This window comes from Taeniopygia guttata, chromosome 2 (genome assembly GCF_048771995.1).
Source record: "Taeniopygia guttata chromosome 2, bTaeGut7.mat, whole genome shotgun sequence".
Taxonomy (NCBI): domain Eukaryota; kingdom Metazoa; phylum Chordata; class Aves; order Passeriformes; family Estrildidae; genus Taeniopygia; species Taeniopygia guttata.
In genome coordinates this window covers 63,064,874-63,086,565 of record NC_133026.1, presented here as the reverse complement: position 1 = coordinate 63,086,565, position 21,692 = coordinate 63,064,874, and the positions used below count along the sequence as shown (strand labels likewise).

The following is a 21,692-nucleotide window of genomic DNA, read 5'->3' as shown; positions in this document are numbered from 1 at the left end:
TTAACAGTACACAAATAAAAATTGCTGAAGTAGCCATCTATGAATGCAGGGGTTCTTACTCCTGCATCACCAGAAATAAAAATAGAAAGAGAGTTTTCTATTTAATTGACTATAAAAACAGATAAAGTCCCACAGTCCCAGTGAGTACAGTTCCACAACTTCAGCACCTTCAGCAGGAAAGGCAGAAAAGAAGCTCCATCTGGTGGTGTGGCTGATTGACATTGCTTTTCAGTTTTGTTTGATTGCATATACATTCCTCTCCAGCAACAAAATTAAAAATTGAAATAACATGTAAAATATCACCTGTCCCACAAATGGAATCAGTGTTATCTAACACTTTAAAATCAGAAAACATTCTAAAACCAGGACTTTCTATTTGAAGCAAGTCAGAGTTGAAGCTTTTCAATAAAAGGCACACATGATCCTGTCACAGTAGTAATCTAACTAACATAAAAGGGTGCATTGGCACACTTCCAAGAGGTGACATGCTGCAGTCTGGGGTGGGGAGAAAAAAGGCAGGAATCACTGGTTAAAGCATGAAGGAGGAGGTGTGTGAACATGAAGTCAGGGTTGCTGCTGCATCTATATCATATAGCAGTTATTATTATTAATATTTGCAAAGAATTGCTGAACAAACTGCAGTGATGCTGGTGGTCAGGATTTGACCTAAGCTTCCAAGCAATTTTAGCAAGTATTTAATTCTAAGTGTCTGTGTATATGATTTCAGCAAAGTCACTGCTTTGTGGGATTGGAAAACATGTTCTCCCAAGTTGATGCGATAAAATGTTATAAACATAGTAAAGTATAAATCTAATTGGGTAGATGATACTAGGTAGAACCCTGAAGTTCTATGCTTACTTTCACACACAAATTCATGTCTGCTACTTGTCCTTCAAGAACCCATGGCAATCTCTCTTAAGACATGCTTCTAGTCCAAGTTTGTGTTAAACAACAATTTTCAACACAGGTACGCATAAACCTTTTCCTGCAAACTTAGGTAAATAAAATACACTTTGTCACTTTGTCACTTTGGCTACTCTTTTGTAGTACCCACAATTCAATGGGCAATATGCTGCATTTCATCAAATCAATGTATCATTGCTTCTTTTCCTAAATAGTAGAACAGAGCCTAGTATTAATTACCCACCAAAAAATCCATGTTACAAGAATGATGGGAATACAGATTCAAGCATCTATACACTGAAAATTGCCTGAAGTCACATTGCCTTTATAACCTAAACACAGCCTTTTTTTTTTTTTTTTTTTTTTTTTTTTAGCCCATCATTAAGGTTACAGCCTTTAATTATGCTTTTTTAGGCCATTTTTCTTTCAGGACTGTCTTGTTAAGCACACAAGATAGACAGCTACTTAATGGTGTTGTCACTGCTTTCCTCCACATTGTTCAATGTGTAGCTGCAGGCCTGACATATTGAACAGTATTCCAGTCCTGCTCTGAAGATGTGATTGGATTTCCTCATGGGATCCTCCATTGTGCTCAGCATCACAGTATCTTCAAGTGCTTCAGAAACAGTAGACTACTGTGAGATGAAGTATTCCTGATTTTCAGCATTAGAGAGCTGAGCTGCAGAGAGGTCAAGGTAAAAAGTGTCCCTTTATTCTAAGTGGTCATTTTGGAAGTGTGCAGCTTGACTTTCAAAATTGCTTGCAAGAATAGAAGATTTTTCATGGACTCAGCAGATTCCTCGTTTTGATTTCAGCTAGAGCTCAGTACCTCTGAAATCTGACTGCTTGGGTTATTGGGGTAGAAAATTATCAGTATACATTAGGTAGCCAAGTTAGTCTGAGCAATTTGCATAGCACTGGCAGGTGCTTAATGTCTGGAGCAGCAATAAAATTTAGACCCTTTGGCTAGAAAATCACTTGTCTCTGAGGCAGGACCATCCTTTCCCTTCCTGAATTCTTCGTAATTTAAGGAAATCAAGTCCTAGTTCTCCAGGCATGTAAGTAGTATGTGATAATGACATCAAAACATTACCAAAAGGATGTTATCATTATTCATATCACCATGAATTGAAATTGCAACCATAATAAAATTCTTTTAGACTTTCTGTTATTACTGGCTTGGCACAATTCAGGGCAGTTCTCCTTACAAGCCATCTGCAGATAATACATAGGTCATTACATTTTCATACAGTAAATATTTAAGAATCAGTTTAGCAAAATATGTTTCCTTTGCTGGTATCTGGACTACTAATCTGTTGTAACTCTGTTTCTGTCTCCGTTTTCATATCCAACTAAAACAAAAAGACAAATCCCATGTCTCCCATTTGTTTTCACTCCCAAACTGAGGAGACATTTAAAGGCTGCTACTTCCATGATTCAGTACATCTTTTCTAATGTTTCTTTAATACGATTGACTGTGAGTGCAACTGAATGGTGCCAAAACTGAGTTGTTTATCTTTTTACTCCGTGAAGCAAAAAGACTCACTTCAGTTTGAAAATACTTCAAGAAGTCACATTGTAAGGACTTCAAAAATAATTCAGTTGAAAGAAGACACTTTGTTTTCAAAATAAAGATGTTCTTGAAGAAGTGTAACTGCACCCTGCTCCTTCTCCCATCCAAGAAACAGAAGTGCCTGGGAACAGTTAAAGTGAACAGAAAGTTTTCACTGCTCACTACCCACTCATCTCACTGGACTCATTCCTTTGATTTCTGGTAGTTAATGTCCCTCTCCGTGCATACCACTATTTCCTAATCACATAAGCAGTACTGCCCAGACCCTTTCCATCCAAGCATTTAACTTGCAAATCTAAGGATAACTCAACAGGATCAAGATTAGCTAGACTAGTCTTAGGGAACCAATCTTTTGAGCCCTTAGTTATCTTTTGAATTATTAATCAGGCTGGAGACACAAGGAGGAGCAAATTAAAAACCAAGGGGGATTAATGAATTGATGAACTGAATGAGACTTTTAAGAGAGATGGATTAATTTTTGTTGTGAAAATTAAATGGATTCAGTGATTTAAAAATCTAAATTACCTCAAAAACCTATTTCAGGAGTAATTTTCTCCCCTTTGCAGTTTTCCTTTTTTTTAACCTGTTGTCCTTGAAGATTGCATTTAATTTCACCTAATTTTATTAGCTATCCTGGAAAATGAAGAGAAAATAGTATTTCTTATTTCTTCCACAAGAAGGATGCATTCATTCCCCAACAGAAATCACTTCCTTTGCATTCCAAGACCAAAAGATTTATCTTGGCCAAAGGCAGAGTGTTTTTATTTAACTGTGATGCCTGTCTTACTTTGAAATTTGAAGATTAATGACTTTGTGCAAAATTCTATGTCTCTTTCCTGCCATATGTCAGGGGGGTGTCTTATCACTATGGTTTACAAATGAATACATGTAGTTGTCATTTCTTGATTCATGTTACAGAACAGGAAGACCCATAAAGTTTTGTCACTCAGCTGCAACAAGATGCAAATTGCCTTCTTTATTTTTCACATTTAAGTGCAGTGGATAAAAGCAATGAGGTGGTCGCCTTTCAGTATGTTCCACTGAGAGCTCTAATTCTCCAGGCAACCAGTGAAGTCTAAAAGTTTATTTGAGATGCCATGTCTTCACACTGATCAAATTTTTGCAGTTTACTTGATTTAATGGGTGGTGTAGTTTCTTGTCTGGATTTTTTGCTTAAAACAAAAACCCAGGCATGTACAAAGGTTTGCTGGTTCCTTAATGTGTTCCCAAACAAAACAGCAACTACAGGAAAAAGTTAATCTGCTAGAAGGCAGAATACAAAAGCACAAGTACTAAAGATGAAATTAATTTTCCTTGTCATCATTGCAATCAGCAGCAGATTTTGTGTGAATGAGTTGTACAGGCAAAGAGTCAACTTGCAGTGGCAGAGCTTTTATTCAAAATTTTTTTCAAGCACTTTGGCATGAAAAAATAATGGAGGAAATTTCACATTTTCCCCAGTTGTTTGGATAAAACTGCATTTATAGAAAATAGAATTGTTTTAAATTCACCAAAATTTAAGTTTAAACCATAATCCATAGATTGCTGTTCTTTCAACGTAGAATTTTTTATATTTCACTTGAAATATGGGCTTAAAAAAAGAATTACTAAGACCTCAGAGTCATTCTGGACAAAAAACAGAAAAAAAAAAAAACCAAAAACAAAAAAGAAACCCAGAAGATTAAAAAAAAAAAAAAAACAGTAAAAGAGAATGTAAGTATGAACATTCTAGGGAAGAAAAATAGAAAAAGGAAAGGACACTAGAACAGGTTGCTTGCTTCACATCTTAACTGTGCACACCTCCCAGGAAAGGTGCTTGAGAAGTCTCCAGTCTTCAAAATCCTGGGGACCAGAGGGAAAAAATAACCCTCTGTAGTTATGGCTTCAACTCCCATATACATACACATTTCTATGTCATACTCTTACCTGTGCTCCTGGCTTCTCATATTACTCTCATGTGTTTATAGTCATAATTACCTTGTGTATTTACCTTGATGGTTAACCTTCACATATTCTTTTAAATACTTTCTAAACAAAACTTGCTTCCATTGTTCCCATGAGCCAATTTAATATCAGCATAGTTGGAAGGTGAGGGCAGGGAAAATATTTTTACTTCTAGGCTGAAACTTTGAATCTTGCTCAAATGAATGAAATGTACAGTTCTAATTTTAAACTTTTGATAATGCCACACTGGTGCCTAAAAAGGTAGATCTTGCTAAAAGTACTACTCTTATCAAGGAACATGGTTTTCTTTTGTTTGTGGGTTAGGATCTTTTTTGAAATCTTGGGTTATTTTAAATACTACAGTTTCTGTTGCTTGGTTTTATAGATAATATTAGGGAGAGAAATCGTGAATTCAGGCACTCCAGCAACTGCTTTTTGAGAACAGAGGCAAACTCTCCATCCATAAAGAAAGAGGCTTCCAGCTGGCTGAGAGAACGGGCTCCTCTCCCTGTGGCTTTCCTCCTCTGCTGGCACCATCTCCAGCTTTGCTGGGCTTGAAACCAGCAACCATGTGGCTCTGATGTTGCATTGCAAAAGGGTGATTGAAATGTTACTGCACTAAAGTCGCAGGGCCAAACTTTGGCACTCATCCTTTGTGGAAACAGCTAAGGTCAGCCCCACACAAGATTGGTGTGAAGTGCAGCACAGGACTTACTATAATTTGGGGGTGTCAGAAAAACAGTTTAGCAAGATAAAAATGCCAGTGGCCTTGCAATCTCAAGACTTGTTAATAATATGCAGTAATACACAACAGAAAGAACAACAGGTACAAGAAATTTTACTACTTTATTGGTGGAAATGGCAAATCCTCTCCTTGAAGCAGTCTGGAAGCATGAGCTGTACAGGAAGTATTCTGCACTCATCTTAAGAGAAAATGCATCCTACTTTTATCCTACTTTTAACTTTCTGTGCCACCATTTACCTTTTTTTTTTTTTTTTTTTTAAGATATGGACAGGAAGGAATGCTTAGTTATATTTTCTCTTTGCTTTGCATTCTGTATCTTCATGATGGTGCATTCAAGTAACAGTGTGATCTGAAGCAATTCCAGGAGCAGCACTAATGTTACTAGAAATAAAATGTTCTAAGGATATTATCAAGACAATTTCTGCAGGGACAATTAATATCCTTTAGCACACCAGCTCATATAATGGGGAAAATGATGTACAGATTGAGAACAAAACTGCTACGATGAGTTGAACACCATGGTGTTAATTGGTTATTCAGTTTGAGGGGAAATGGTGCCTGTTATCTGTCACACCAGGAGAGGAGACCTTTGCAATGGAAAATGCAACATTTTCCCCATTTGTTATGGCACAAGGAGAAGGACATCTTTATTGCCCATGGAAGGTCAAGGTGGGTGTGGAAGTGCTCCCTAGGATGTTTCCCAGCAGATGAAGGGGCAACCAGAGGAACATGGCCACAGTTTGTTACCTACTGCAAGAAAACAGAGTACATGTGCCTCATATTAGCCATTATGTAAAGGACAATTAATCTGTTTAGGAGGAGAGAGAAACTGTGTGAAAATTCCCCAGTATCATGCAGGGCCCTGACAAAATCTGATCCTTGGGAGGCAAGTGGAAGGGATGACCCTGCTGGAATATAGATGAAACACACTCCTGCTCCCCAGAACCTTGTTGGAGGAATTATCCCTCTCATTTCTTCTGCAATTGTAATACCACAAAACTGAGTAGGAGGTTTCCCAGATGTCTGAGGGCTTAACTCCAAGGAAAACAGACTGGATGGATGGTTGGTTGGTTGGTTGGTTGGTTGGTTGGTTGGAGGTTGTTAATGGCATTTTAAACCAAATCAAACAACTTGGTCCATGGTTAGCATTCACTGATCTTCCTGGCTTGAATGGCTGCTTTGGGGAGTAGCTCGGCAGAGTTTTGTCTGTAAGCCCCTTAAAGAGCAAGTCTGAGAGGGACCTTTTTTACAGTCCATCACTGCTCTGAATATATGGACTAAAGTATGTAAAACACAGGTTATAAAGCTAACTGTCCACATCTTCACCATCTTTCCACTGTCCTCCATGAAAAAAAAACAGTTGGTGCTGATCAAGTAAATTGCTGATTTTCAGTCTTATGCCTTTTATTTTTAGATGAACACAGCACCAGAGGTACCTGTTTGTTTCTGTTTTGACAATTACTCATTATAATAGCCAAGGTTAAAAGATTTAGACAACTTCCTTCCTTCTCTTCTGCAGTCAAAACTATTTAAGAAAGAAAAAGTGACTGAAAGGAAAAATATTTTGATTCATCTTAAAGACACAAACCAATATCAAAGGTCTGTGACAAATACTTGTTTAGATTTGATTTAATGAAACTCTAAGTATTGTAATAATGTTGTTTTAAAATCATAAAATCCAGCTTTTAAGATTTTTCTTCCATAGTGAAAAAAAGTATATACAAGAAGCAGGGCTTCACAAAAAGAGATACTGTAAATAATGTGAAGATGCTACTTTTCTTTCCAAACTCAGTCATTTTTTACAAAATCAGAATCAAATTTCACCAGTCCCAGAAAGTATTTGAGAGATCCTTCTGTATCCCAACTTATTACAAGTTGCCTCAAGACAGTCCTTTCCTCTTTACTATATCCTGTAACTGTCATGAAGCATGCAGAAACTGAATTGCTGTAAAACTGCATTACCCTGTCACAGGTTTTAAATCCTTAGGAAAATTGTGATAGCTTTACGCCTTAAATTATTTAAAGTATTTAAAGTTTAAAAGGGTTTGGGGTTTTTGTGTTTTGGTGTGGTTTTTTGGTTTTGTTTTTTGGGGTTTTGTTTGTTTGTTTTTTACAATATAAAGAAATCCCATACCAAATTACTCATAAAACTGTAACAATTACTATAAAAATGTCAGTATTAACCAACAATTAGTATAGACACATACATATATATACATGATTTATGTCTCACTTAAAGATAGGGAAATTCTGTATGTTCCAACACAGACTACTGGACTTCTAAGTGGGTTTTTTAATGTAGTTCAGTGTCTTCAGGGAGTTCTCTAAAACACACATACTCTATAATAGGACAGCCAATATCTATAACTAACGGTGGGTTAAAATTAATTGCCTGACATATGAACCAAACTGACTGAACAGTGATGCAAATCTTTCAGTGCTCCACTGTGCTGCAGTGAGCTACACTCCTGCCAGAATCCATAAAATACTGACTGAACACTGAATACACAACCACGCATCTTGACTCTCTTGACCCTTCCCCAACATATTTCTTCCTCAATTTTCCTCCCATCCATTCGTATCCCCAGTAGAAAGCATAAATTGTATTAGCATAGAGAGGCGCATGAAAAGCCCCAACACACCCCACAAAAACAGCCCCTCCCCGCCAAAAAAAAAAAAAAAAAATCAAATCAAACAAACAGTAAACAAACCCTCCACATACTGCTTTGAGTATAGCTGGATTTTCCTGCCTGGCTCTCTGGGTTTATTGATCAGAGGCTTGAACTTTTCACCCCCTTAGTAGCACAGGCTTTCTGATCGCTGCAGTGCGAGGCTCGTCTGCCCACGGAGGATGTGATAACAGCTGACATCAATCATGTCACTCCTTCCCCATTAACGCTTGCATGCTTAGAAGGCTACTGTGATTTTACACAGCCTTTATTTGATTCGTAATAATCCAGTCAATCTGATTTATACGGGCAGTGCAGACTTCAGCCCTCCTCCGCGGCGTTAACGAGGCAGGGACCTCTCGAGGTGCGGCTTCACCTCGGTGCAGGGCACAAACCTCCGAGCTCGCAGCAGCAGCAGCAATGTCCCGGTGTCATTCCAGCACACGGGCACTCGGGAAGCTCATGCCCTGAAACACCGGGGGCTGAGTCAGCCTAAGGAGCCAGAAGCGCTGCACTCAGCGACTCTGCTGGCTACAGAAACGGCAACTACCCAGAAAGTTGCTCGGTGCCATTTTAAATTGAATTGGAAGCCACAAAGCCGGGGGACCGGCAAAATAAACACTGCAGGAAGGCGGAAAAGCCGGGATTTTTGTGTATGCTTTGTGTGAAATGTACAACGTACAAAAGGAGCGGCGAGACAACACAACACATCCGAGGCAGGGTCGCACTCCGTGGCTCTTGTGCGGTGCCTGAGCAGAGCGACACGAGAGGCGCCCCGGGGGTCGGCAGCTCAGCCCTCGGCGCCTGCGGGGCCGGGCTCAGCCTGCAGGGCTACTCGGGAGTCAGAGAACGCTTTGGGTTGCAGGGGACAACGAAGCTCATCCAGTTCCATCCCCTCTCTCGTGGGCAGACACACCTTCCACTACACCAGGCTGCTCAAAGCTCTGTCCAGCCTGGCCTTGAACACTTCCAGGGATGGGGCATCCACAGCTTCTCCGGGCAACCTGTTCCAGTGCCTCGCCACCCTCACAGTAACGAATTTAATCTTAATATCTAATCTAACCCTACGCTCTTTCAGTTTGAAGCCATTGCCCCTTGTCCTGTCACTCCAGGCTGTTGGAAAAGGTGCCTCTCTGCTCCCTCCGAGCACTGAACCACCGCCGCGATTAAACCACCGCGCACTCTGCAGATGCACACCCAGCCCCTAAGGGGTCGGTGTCCGATCCGTGCCGAGGCTGCTCAGAGCCCGCAGGGACCGAGAGCCCCGAGCGGCCACCGGCGATGCACAGGGCACCGGCGACAGCGGCCACCGCGGCCCCGCCGCCGCCACAGCGGAAGCGGCTGCGCCGCCGGAGCCGGCGGACGTGACCTCACGGCACGGCCCCTTCCCGGCCCTCCTCGCCGCGTCTGGCAGCTCCCGGTCGGCGGCGGCGGAGGAGGAGGAAGAGGAGGAGGAAGAGGAGGAGGAGGAGGAGGAGGAGTAAGGCGGGCGGGATCCGGGATGCAGCCGGCGCAGCTCGGGCGCGCGCCGCGGCACCTGCTGGTGTGCGAGCGCGGCCACGCGCGCCACCCGCGCTCGCGGCACGCGGCGCACGTGCGGGACCACGCCTACAGCTGCCGCGTGAGTGGCGCGAGCGTCGGCCTCGGGGGCTCGGCGGGATCCCCTCAGGGCGGCGGGGAAGGGAAGGCTACGATACGATACGATACGATACGATACGATACGATAGGATCGGGGCTGCCCACGACGCCCGTACCCGGGGGTTCTGCCCATCAGCCGCTCCAGGGCGCGCTGCCGGCGCCCCTCTCGCCCCAGGCTCGGTGTTCTGTGGGGGCTCCTCTGTCCCTGCCAGAGGTGGCCCGCGCGCCTCGTTTGTTTTTTTTTTTTTTTTTGGGGGGGGGGGTGTGAAAATTATCCCCCTTTTATTTTCGTGGACTCGCTCCGGATGGGAGAAACAAACTCCTCCCTTCCTCCAGGAGCGAAGGAGCAGAGGGGTGAGCCAGTGGGAGAGGTGATGGTGCCGATTTTAGGAACTCTTTAAACACGGGCGCAGGGTCCAGTTTAGGAAAGAGACATCGTTTATTCCGCGCAGGGCGCAAGGCGGAGGTTTCCGCAAGTCAAGCACACCACCTATCAAAGCTTTTCACTATTTATGCATTTTAGCAAACAAAGGAATTAGTGTTCACTGGATACAAGTTACATAGTTCTTTCATTAATTAGTACTATCATCTGTTGGTTAATGAGTCTCACATGCTAATTAATCTGCATGCTCAGTCTTTCTCAGCTTAGGAGTCAGGGTGATCTCTACCTGCCGGAATTGCCTTTTATCCACTCAGAGCTGATTCAGCAGAGTTGCTGGGTTTATTAAGTTTCTTACTTATTTTGGGAGTTCTGCCAAATGTCTTTGTGGCCCATAAATTCTCTGTTCTTTCTGCCCACTATCAGTGGTACATCCTTCTCCCCAGGCTTTGTTAACCTCACCCTAGGTCTGAGATCACTGAAACATGTCCAGCCCTAAGCGTTAACAAAGAGACCTGGACTTCACTTAGGGCTTGTTAGCTGTGCTCTCATTTCATGGATTAAATCTCCCTTCTTGTTGATTAGGCATGGAAGTGTACAAAGGCCAAACATCAAAGAACATCCTTCCTTAAGAAAATTTGTAGGTATATCACATTTTGCAGCAATCAGACAAGACCCTATTTGATAACTCCCTTCTCATATCCTGTAGCTCTCTGGGCTAATTGTTAACTGTTTCTGACTTTAGAGACCTTTTTTAGCAGCTAATCAGAAAGCTTTCTACCGGCATGGAAGGCAGCTAGTTTGTCAGTCCTTTCTTCTCTTGAACACATGTGCCAAGGGAGATACACACCTGTTCTCCAAGAGCTTTGGGAAAGAAGTTTTTTGAGGGATGGAGGGGGGAGCAAGGACACATACCTTTATGCTGCCTGGGAAGCTTCGTACTTGCCTATCTATTACTTGCCAGATATTACCTTTTTTTCCCTGCTCTGCCAGACTTCAGGGTTCTCTTGGTCTATGGAAAATGTATGGGGAAGGTTTTAAGCAAAAGGTAAATTGAAGATTCTACTTTGGTCTTTGCTTTTCCACTGAGATTAAAGAAATGCTTAGCCTACATTTTTAGTTGCAACTACTTTAACAAGTACTCCAGCAAGGGCTGAAGGTGTCCCAGTGCGACATCAAGCTAAAATGTGTAATGATGTGAAACGAAATCTTCTGTTAACTCATGCTGTGTGAGATCATGTCTTTACATAATACATCAAATGCTATTGTATAGGAAAAAAAAAAAAGGAAAAAAACCTGCAAAAACAAACAAACGAAAAAACAGAACCCAAACCACCAAATAATGTATTTAGTGTACCTAGAGACTATGAAAATTGATACATTTTGAAGACAGTAGCCTGATACTATTTTTTTCCATTCCATTATGATTTAATATACTGATCCATCTTTGAAAAGTAGAGGTTTTCTTTTGTATTTCTTGTAGTTTTGTTTGGTTGGAGTTTTTTTCAGACCAGGTTTTAGGATAGGATTTATATTACAAATATGTTCCTAACAGGTGTCTTTTTTGATCCCGGAATGTGGCCTGCTACCTGAAGTGCTGAAAAGCACAATTGCAGATATTGGAGATTACTACCTGGTGAGGAGTTTACCCATTCATGAATTGGTCGCTCATGAATTTATTGATGCTTTCGTGAAGAAAGGTAAGGAGGAAATCAAAACAGAGCAAATACAGTCATAATGTACTTTTTTATAGCACAGCAAAATTTTTAATAGTCTTATTATTTATTCTGAAAAGTGTTTTAAAGGAAGGAAAGGAAAAGCACTAAGAAAAATCTGCATTAATTTGTTTATATGCTTTTTTCTGCTTTGTCACATGTGACAACATCTGTTTACACCCACAGGGTCCAAAACTCCTGTGATTCTTCCTAATAAATTTCTCTCTATTCCACCTCAATTCTGAAAGCCAGCTATCAAGAGGGCTTCCATGTATCCTCACACTTGTTTCTTCTACACCTCACTTTTGTACAGATTCTTATAGAAAACTTCCTTCTCCCTTTTTTGTTCCTTCATGTCTCAACACAGAGCTGTGCTGAGCTGTGTTCCACAGCAGGCAAGAGGAAAATATGCTTCCTTATTTTTTATATTTCACTGAGAGAGCTGTGACAGCTCATCCTTACCCAGTAAGAGCAAAGAGGATGCAAAGAAAGTTACAGCCTCTGCCCAGCCACTTTGCCTTTGTTTGAACTGGTAATAAAAATATGTCTGGGAAAAAATTGGGTTTTCCATTTGATGACTGGGGAGAGTCAGAGGTCACAGAAGGAAAGAAAATGTTTTCATATTGGGGCTGTTATAGGTCCTTTAAAATAGGAGAACGGGGTTTATAAAAATAATAACAATGCCATTTTGCTTGAGAAGGTGGGAGAAAGTTGATGAAAAACACAAGAGTGATTCAGATGGTGTTTGTCATTTTTGGTTGTCTTGAAGTGAATTGTTTATTTTGTAATGTCTGTCTTTACAGACTGTCTAATCTCATGTTTTTCTGCTTTACTGTTAAAGGTTCATGCTACGCACTTACCTATAAGACAAAAATTGATCAAGATAATACTGCAGCTCTGCTACCAAATGGTATGTGTCTACTGTGGTCTGAGTTGTTTATTTGTTTTTTGGGTTTTTTTTTTTTAATTTGGAATGATGTAAACTGAGAAATAATGCTTACTGTACTTGATAACTTTGTTAGAAATACATGTGAATTGGGAAAATACTAATGTTAGCTCTCTTTTTTTCATTCATGCTGTTAAATTTTTTTATCTCATATAAAGGAAATTAAAAAGGAATAAAAATCAGCTTCATTTATGTATAGTCAAATTGTCAGTGCTTCAACGATAATTGCAATTGCTACAGGGAATTATCTTTGTGAAAACATTAAATTCCAACTTCTTGTTTCCTACTGTCTTTAAGACAGAATTTTGTACCAAAAAAGAAAGTTACCAGCACTGCTTAGGAACACTTTTTAAGTGCTTATTCTCTTGAGACCCCACCTTGGGTACTTCATTCAACTCTGGCTCCCCAGCACAGGAAGGACACGGACCTGATGGAACAAGTCCAGAGGAGGTCACAAAGATGCTCACAGAGCTGGATCACCTCTCCTATGAGGACAGGCTGGGAGAACTGGGGTTGTTTAGCCTGGAGAAGAGATGGCTCTGGGGAGAATCAGAGCACCTGCCTGAAAGCAAACCACAGAGGAAATTTTTAACAGGTTATGTAGTAGTAGGATGTGGGGGAATGGATTCAGACTGGAGAAGGGTAGGTTTAGATTGGACATTAGGAAAAAAGTCCTTACTGTGAGTGTGGTGAGGCCCTGGTACAGGTTGCCCATAGAAGTTGTAGATGCCCCATCCCTGGAAGTGCTCAAGGCCAGGTTGGATGGGGCTTTGAGCAGCCTGCTCCTGAGCAACCTGAAGGTGTGTCTGCCCATGGTAGAGGGGATGGAACTGGATGATCTTTACTGTCCCTTCCAACCCAAACCGTTTGATGATTTTGTGAGGATTCTGTGATTTCCTGAGAACTATGTAATGCGTTAAAAGTCTGTTTCAATTGTATCACAGTTTTGTAATAAGACATCATAAAATGTCCCACATCTCAGGTGAGAAAATGAAGCTATTTTGAGCTTCAACTACATCATCTTATTTCTGTTTAACAGTATATAAGATATGATAGAAATACAAACCGGTCTATCTGCCCTCCAGCGTGAGAAGCTGTAATATGACGGGTGCCCATGAGGGCATGAGTAAATTCAGATTGTTCTGAAGAATTATTTATATGTCTGTTAGCACAGTCCTGGCAAAATGGATAATTGATAGTGATGGAGTTTGTGTGATACAAGTGTTACAAGCTGCACAATTGTTGCAGAGGCAGTGTTACAATTCCTGGTGATGTCACTGTCTGAACTCTGCAGTATTTCTTGTTTGTGTTTGGTGTTGTGCTGTCACTTGTGCAGTAGAGCCCAAGGACTGTGTGAGAGAGGGAGCTGTTGTGTACTTCTGTACCAAGCAGCAGCAGCCAGTTCTGGTTTATGAGAACAGAAGCAGGGTTGTTCCAGCATGTATCAGCTCATCGCTAACAGGCGTAGTTTACTCAGTGTAAGTAGTCCCACTGGACTTGGAGGAACTGCTTTTGTTTATTTAGTTGAGCAGTGCATGTTGAACATGAATGTTTACTAAATCAGGCCCTTGTGCAATGTAGTGCTCAGCTAATGATACAACAAGTGCTAGAGGATAAGTGGAGGGAAAATGGAGACAATGAACTGTATAGTACAGTAAAAAAGCTATGATTATCTCAGGAATAATATTATGCTTTTCTTACTCTAGTTCACAAGACCTCTTTGATAAAAAGAGAATAATTGAGTTATAACCTTTTTATTTTTTAAGGATTAATCTGGTAATCCATTTAACTGGAACTAAGGAGTCTGCGTTACATTAGTAATACCATTCATCCGAAGCTAACATTGTAAAAGGTATACAGTTCTTCAAAGACTTCAAGGGGAGCCAAGTAGAAGATTATTTCTCTTAAAATTTGGTTTGTTTATAGGTAAACTAATTCTGTCAGTGGATAAGGATACTTATGAGGAACTTGGACTGCAAGGTCGCCCTTCTCGGTATTCAGGCAAAAAAGTAATGCGATATAGTAAGTATTTCTATAAACGGGGCTTATTTAAGAAGCACCTTGTTGGTTGTTGAGACTTCCCTTTCACTATAATTAGTTGTTGTCTACGTTATATTTTTCCAGCTGCAAATACAAGGAGTGCCTGAAAAGAGAAAGTACTCTTTCTCCAAGTAGTACAGTAGCTTTAAGGACACAAATACATCACCTTTTCAGTACTCTATACAAGTTTTAATTTCAAGGGTTCTCATTGTGTAGTTTCTACTGGAGTGATGTAGTACTTAAGAATTTTTGCATACTCTGCATGGTGTCTATACCTTCTGATTTAAGTCAGAAATTTTTTAAACTGATTAAGGAGGTGTTTAAAATGTGTGCACTGTACAAAATCAGTGAAGAGCCTCACCCAAGACTGCATGCTTGAAAGGCAGAACTGTACTATGTTTCACACATCTAAAATGGTAATCTGTATGTACCAAGTACTTGAAAAACATAATTTGTAACAGCTGCAGAGGAGACATCTTGAGTGTGAATTTTGTTAGTTTGTCTTTTTAGGAAATAAAAAAATCCAAACATGAACACTGTGCCATCTCAAATGTATTGGTACTTGCAACAGTTGATAGGTATAATTGCATGAAAACTTTAGGAGGGGAAAGTTTTTATCTCTAGTAAGTACTTTGGCAAGATGGGACATCATTTTACCATTCTGATCATCAAAATGTATCATCACGTTTCCATTTGAAAAATAAATATAACTTATGCATTAACAATTCACCTAGGAAAAAACCAACCTACTGAAAAGGTATCATTGCTGTATACATGACTTTTGTTGTTAGGAATTCTAGTTTGGTTTTTTGGGGGTTTTTTTGGGTTTTTTTTTTGGTTTTTTATTTTTGTTTTTTGTTTTGTTTTGTTTTGTTTTTTACTGCGAATAGCTTGCCTAATTACCAAGATATTTTTTAAGGCACTGTTAAGGGACTTCTGTCAGTGTCGTTTGAAGAGGAATCTGTTCCTCTAGTCATGAGGAAGCAGTTCCAGATTATATCAAAATGAGGACAGCACGAGGTGAATATTTATTTACATAATGGGGAGTCATATTTGCATAATCAAATACTTTGTAAAGATTCTGTAGTTGTAAAGAGGAAGTTTAATGTTCTTTGGTTTCTTGTGCTCTTCTAATTTAATAATACAATTTATTTTAATTGGGTACCAATAGCTATTGTGTGTTTTCTGCAGTTATCACTATTGACTTGACTGATGCTGGCTTTCACCCTGAGAGCAAGAAACATAACAGAGTGCTTTGGGCCTTGAAAGAAAAGAAACCATTAGAATTTGACTTCCTAATGGCTTGGTATAATACAGGTAAATAAGAACTAAAAGTGCAACTAAAATGCAACTGACATGAAGTCCAAATATTTTTAGTTTACTGTTTTTTTTCTAGTGACTGTCCAAATGCATTTTCAGTGGAGGGGAAAGTTAGATCAAAATGTGTATGGGCAGGATTTTTTGTTTGCTTTATTTGTTTGGAGTGTGGAGGGTGTTACTTCCTGTGCACAGAATCTCTCTATTCGGGAGCACAACAGTAATTCATAGGAGATATATTAGTTGCTTCATTTCCTTTCTCTGTGTTGCCCAGGCTTTCTGGCAAAACTTTGCCTGTTTGATGGTGCTGCCTCTTCTTTATAAATTTGTGACATAGGTAACCATTATCAATACTCTTTTTTTTGGTTTGTATTTTTTTTTTTTTTAATACACATAAGTTATGTATCTAGTTACATACTTAGGATGGGGAACTCTGATTTCCTCAGTAGTTACAGGATGTGTACCATTTCAAATAATCTTCTAGTATTTGTTTATCTGCTGTTTTCTAATTACACTGTTTTTTCTTCTGGACTCAAGTATTTTTCTTCCTCTGAGGGAAATTTTTTTATGTCCCCAGTTGTTTGTATTACCTCAGAACAGGCTGTATGTAGGGACATACAGCATTTGCATGGAATTGACAAAAACTGCAAGTGTCTGTACTGAAAAACATGCTTTTCTTCATCACAGATGTGTCGCTTTTGGTGTTGTTTTGTTTTGAGTCTCCACACTAGGGAGAAGGGATATTAGAAACGTCCCTGAGAATGCTTTCCCATCTCCTCTTTATATTGTTCTTTTTTCTTGGCTCTTTAAGGCCAAGTCTGAGAAGGAGTTAACTCATCTGAGAAACAGAAGCTGCTTACAGGCTCCTTTAGGAGTGTCCCATGTTTCACTTTATTCCTTCATGTTTCCCCTCCCCCTTTCTAAGTACTAATCATATGACAAGGATGCTTCCTTGTTTGTCACAGAGAAATTGTTTAGAGGCTTGCAATTCCCGTCCTTGTAATCTTCAGGAAAGAGTCACAGTGAAGGCTGTTGCTACCATAAATGGTGACATAAATCCAACTGAGGTGGCAGATCTTCACGCTCAGCTTGCTTGGATTTATTGACCCTGGACAGAGAGCAAAATGCCTCTAGGGCCATTATTTTTCATATGTTTGCTGCTGCCTGTGCTAACAGTATTCAGGAAGAATAGCAATTTTTTTCCCTCACTTTCTTACATCCCCAAAGCAGGCCAGGTCAGTCATTTCCTGAATATAGAGTTAAATCTGAATGCCATTCTGTGCAAGAATCTTGTGCTCATAACACACAAAAGACTATTAATTCCTTAGTACTGACAAAAATAAAACTTTTATAAGTTTTTAATAATAGATATGAGACATTGTGTAGATTCTGCTGGAAGGGGAAAAAGTGGGCTGTGTTTTGTCAAGAGAATCTGTGTCCTCTGTGAACATTCTGCTTTCAGCCTTCCTGCTGATAACTGGTGCTTCTTGCTGTGGCCAGCACTGCAGGATCTTTGGTTTTCATACCCAGTTTTCCCACATTGTGGTTTTGGCACCGAGAATAGGAAAAGGGAATATGGAACATCTCATGTCTTTAATAACAGAGGCAATACAATCTTTTTTCAATTGCTGTAATTTCTATCACAAATTTACTTGTTTATTGGATAAAATTCAGTGGTCTCTGAAAAGCTTTGATGATGTGCCTGGTTGCTGTTAACATAGAAAACTGTGCTGTAAATAGAGGAATTGTTCTGTTAGGGTCTGACTGTAGTCTTTGAGATTTCCTGCATTTAGTGCTATAGCTGAGGCTCCCACATGCAGCAGAAATGTAAAATGTATGATTTTCTATATTTTACTAGGAATTCTAGGGCAATATTATACTTTATCTGAACCTGTTAGGCTAACAAATGCCAGTAGAATGTAAGGAAGATCATGTCTTCTGGCACTTAAATATATCTATATAAAAATACTAAGTTAAGAAGAATTCAATGACTGCCTGTCTTTGTCATTGTTCCCTTTGGAGCAAACTTTTTTTGAAGAATGACTAAAATAAAATGAGCTTAACTCTTCTTTCTCTATTCCCCTAAATGATTGTCCTTGATGACATAAAAATGGCTGATAGACTTTAGGCAGTCCATATTTTCTCATAGGAAATTTTAGATATAATATTCCACAGTGAACTCTACCCTATTCTTGAATTTCTGCTGTTTATACATGCCTTTTCTGTGGTTTTAGATGTTGCTCTGCACTTTAGAATTTTTATGAGTAAGGCGTTATTTCTTGGTCTCCTAGACACCCATTGTTACTTTTTGAAAATAGCACATATTATCTAGGATTTGAAATTTAGGAGCATTTATTCCATGTCAATTACCTTCCCGCTTCAAAAGCAAGTTGGTAATATCTCTGAATTTAAAATATACCTGCTTAAGTTAGTTTTTTAGTCTAGGTACCTGCTGTTTTGGGTCTCTTACTAGTGCTTTCCCACAAGTCCATCAAGGGATGTTTAATTCTTACAGCCATACTGCATTGAAGAGTTATCAGGGAGAGGAGAGCAGGGGTGAGTATATTCTAGTAAAGCGACATTTGGTGATGTATTTTGATTTCTTTACCCTCTCCTCTTTCTTCTCTCTTCAGTCCTTACGCTCCAGATTATTCTGGAATTTCTCTTGACATCATTGATAAATCTGTTCTTAAATCTCTAATCACATGTTCACTTTTCCATTATTCAGGAAGAACGCTGTTCTGAGATGACATTCCTGCTCCTTTTTATCTGCTCCTTTTCAGGAACACTCTGAGTTCATCTTTTTTAACAAGCTCATTTTATTACTCGTGCGGTTAATTCTGCTTGAATTTTCTATTGGCAAATCTACACTTCGTAGTTAGATAGCAAATTTACTGAGCTGTATTAAGTTGCTGAATCTTGCACTAACTTTTATTTCCAAGAAGATAAGGAAGCTGACGATTCTAAGGTTCTGCCATGGATTAAAAGCACACAAGCAGTTTCGCACTGCATACTGCATTTTTTAGTTTATATCTAAATATTTCATGTATTCACTGCTTCTTTTGTTTAGTAGTTTTGTAACAGCTGTTTGTGGTACTGTGTTGTTAAGGTGCAGAGGGATCAACATTGATGTCATACTTTTCAAAACACCAAATACAGGCCCTGAGGCCAAAAATAACATTCAGCACCTTAAGGGACTTGCAGTGTCCAGTGTTACAAAGTAATGATCTACAAGGAAAACCAGAGGAGTCCTGCAGTACAGAGGAGCTCTTTGAATGGCTGGGTGCTGTCTTGAATCAAGTTAGCTTGTAAGTACTTGAATTTGTTTGATCTTTGAAAATGTTTTAAGTAAGGAAAGCAACAATTTATTTTAAGAAATAGTTGAATAAAAATTAAGACAGACACTGTTTTGTAAGTGAGAGTCTTCTATGCAGTTAAATGTTTGTTGTAAGTCTTGAATGACTTTATTGGTGTTTTTAGGGGTACCCATATGTACTGGATTGGGCTGGGATAGAGTTAATTTTCTTTGCAGTAACGGGTGTAGTGCTGTGCTTTGGATCTGTGACCAAGAGTGTTGATAACAGGGGATGTTTTAGCTATTGATGGGTAGGGCTTGCACAGTCTGAAAGCCTCTTTCTGTCTCTCCTACCGCCCTGCCAGTGAGGAGGCTGGGGGTGGGCAGGAGGCTGGGAGAGAACACAGCCAGGACAGCAGACCCCAGCTGAGCAGAGGGATATCCCACATCATGGGATATGGGGACTTGCCCAGCAGCAAAAGCTGGGGCAAGGATGGGTGGGAAATGTTCTGAGTTCCAGCATTTGTCTTCCCAAGTCAATTAGAAGCCCTGCTTTCCTGGAGATGGCTGCACATCTGCCTGCCCATGGGAAGTAGTAAATTCATGCCTTTGTGTGCTTTACTTTCATGGGGAACTTTTCTTCTGCTTAGTAAATGGTCTTTATCTCAACCCATGCATTTTCTCCCATTACCCTGTCAGTTCCAGGTGGGAGTGAGTGAGGGAGCAGCTGTGTGGTGTTTGGGTGCTTACAGGGTTAACCTACAGCACCAGGAGATCTTTTGTATTGATTGCTCGGTCATTAGTTACTTGGGATTAATTTAGATTATATACATAGATCCTACTTGTTTGGTACAAGTTCTGATTACTAAGACATCCTATAGAATATTTAAAGCATATTTATTTCAGTTATTTTATTGTTTTTTCTTCCAGAGACAACAAATCCTCCAGCTTCTTATCCACCTATTGCTGCCCTGAGCCCAACACAGTAGTAGAAAAAGCTTTTTTGTGCACAATCACAGGTTTTATAATTCCTGAGAAGATTATTCAGTTATTGGAGCAGCTGTGGTAAGGACTGACAGGAGCACATTATTATAGCACTTGTACTCAAACACTTCTTATTTGAAATCACTTTTAAATACTTTTCATTTGGAAATAAATAGCAAAATATATAATTGTAGACTTCTGTATTAATTAGGAAATGAGCTAGAAGCTTGACATCAGTATAAAAAAAGTAATAAACAATTTTGAATGCCTCGAGTTTGAAAAAGCCCACCCTGTATTCTCGTCAGGACTTTGGTTTTTATCTGAATTTCTAAGGAACTGGCTGTACGGTACTCCTACATTTTTAAAATGCAGAGTGGATAGTATCTGGCTTTGATTATTCATAATCTATTTCCTCTCTGGTGCTAAAAGTAGTTGTGTCAAGCATAGCCTTAGACTATGTTACTTCCTCCAATGTCTTTTTTCTTCCCTGTTAGCAATTGTTCTCATTAAATGTTAAATTTTCTGAAAGACAGTGCATACTGTAGGAAAGTCAGAACTGCTACTTTACAACTTGGAACTTCTTCTAGTGGCTACAACTTGCAGATTTGCCATGCATAAAACTATGATAGAATAATAGATAGTCCCTAATACTTTGGTCCCTAATGCATTCTGAATATTTTCTTTTGAGTTTATTTATTATGGACTAAATTTTTAAACTGTTAATAAATTTTGTTTAGAAGTGTTTAGAATTTTTGTTAAGAAGTGTTTCTTTGATTGTTTTACTTTGTACTGTAGACTTGAAGGTCTACCTGTCTATTCCATTATAATCACTGATTATCTTGTCTTCTCTCTTGCAGTTGCTATTTTGGTGAACCAAAACTGGCATATTGGCTGACCTTAACTGTGCATGGCTTTGCAGACAGCCCTGTGTCCTGGAGAGAAAGTGAACATGGTTTTCACAAAGGAGGAGAGAACTTGTACAACTTTGTCATTTTTAGAAATCTGGACTATTGGCTTCAGATGGCTGTAGGAGCTCATGATGATTGTCCTCCATAAAGCTGTGTCCACAGAAGAAGTTCTCTAATAATCTCTTGTTACTGACAGAAAACTAATAAAATATTTTTTATACAAGTAGTTATGTAACAGATTAAGTACTAAGAGTCTGATCATGTTTTTGTTATTTGTAGCCAATGGAAGGAATGGATTTTTGTTTCTTCACTGTTACACAATGCCTTCTGAAAAATTTCACAAAACTTCACAGTTTTTAGGAAAAGGTAAGCTTTTGACAGTTTTTCTCAGGAATCCTCTTTTCCAGGAGCAAATTTGAAATTTGAAAGTTAGCTTTACAGATTGCTAGCTAAAATATTTGTCAGGAAAGCTTCTTTTGGGATTGTTTTATTTCTTTACATTAAAGATCTGCTAAACCTTCATATCCCTGTTAAAGATATTACAGGCTACATGCTATCAAAATAACCAAAGAGGGGGGATGTGTTCTCCCTGATTTGGTAGGGGGTAGGAGAATAGCCCATTAAATGTGGAAAAAG

The 21,692-nt window shown here is 39.5% G+C and overlaps 1 protein-coding gene across 4 annotated transcripts; it reads left to right on the top strand.

Moving 5' to 3' along the window:
* The first annotated feature begins 9,122 nt into the window (after nucleotides 1-9,122).
* RPP40 (ribonuclease P/MRP subunit p40) lies at nucleotides 9,123-21,299 on the top strand. Of its 4 annotated transcripts, none has more exons than XM_002197917.5 (8): nucleotides 9,123-9,455; nucleotides 11,407-11,551; nucleotides 12,408-12,476; nucleotides 14,439-14,534; nucleotides 15,744-15,869; nucleotides 18,979-19,177; nucleotides 20,095-20,229; nucleotides 21,006-21,299. In XM_002197917.5, the coding sequence occupies exons 1-8, from the start codon at nucleotides 9,336-9,338 to the stop codon at nucleotides 21,202-21,204; spliced, it is 1,089 nt and encodes a 362-aa protein (XP_002197953.5). In that variant the 5' UTR covers nucleotides 9,123-9,335; the 3' UTR covers nucleotides 21,205-21,299. The 4 variants fall into 4 exon arrangements, with proteins under 4 accessions (XP_002197953.5, XP_072780208.1, XP_072780207.1 ...); XM_030265448.4 differs by lacking the exon at nucleotides 9,123-9,455 and adding an exon at nucleotides 9,844-10,899; XM_072924107.1 differs by lacking the exon at nucleotides 15,744-15,869.
* The last annotated feature ends 393 nt before the right edge of the window (nucleotides 21,300-21,692 follow it).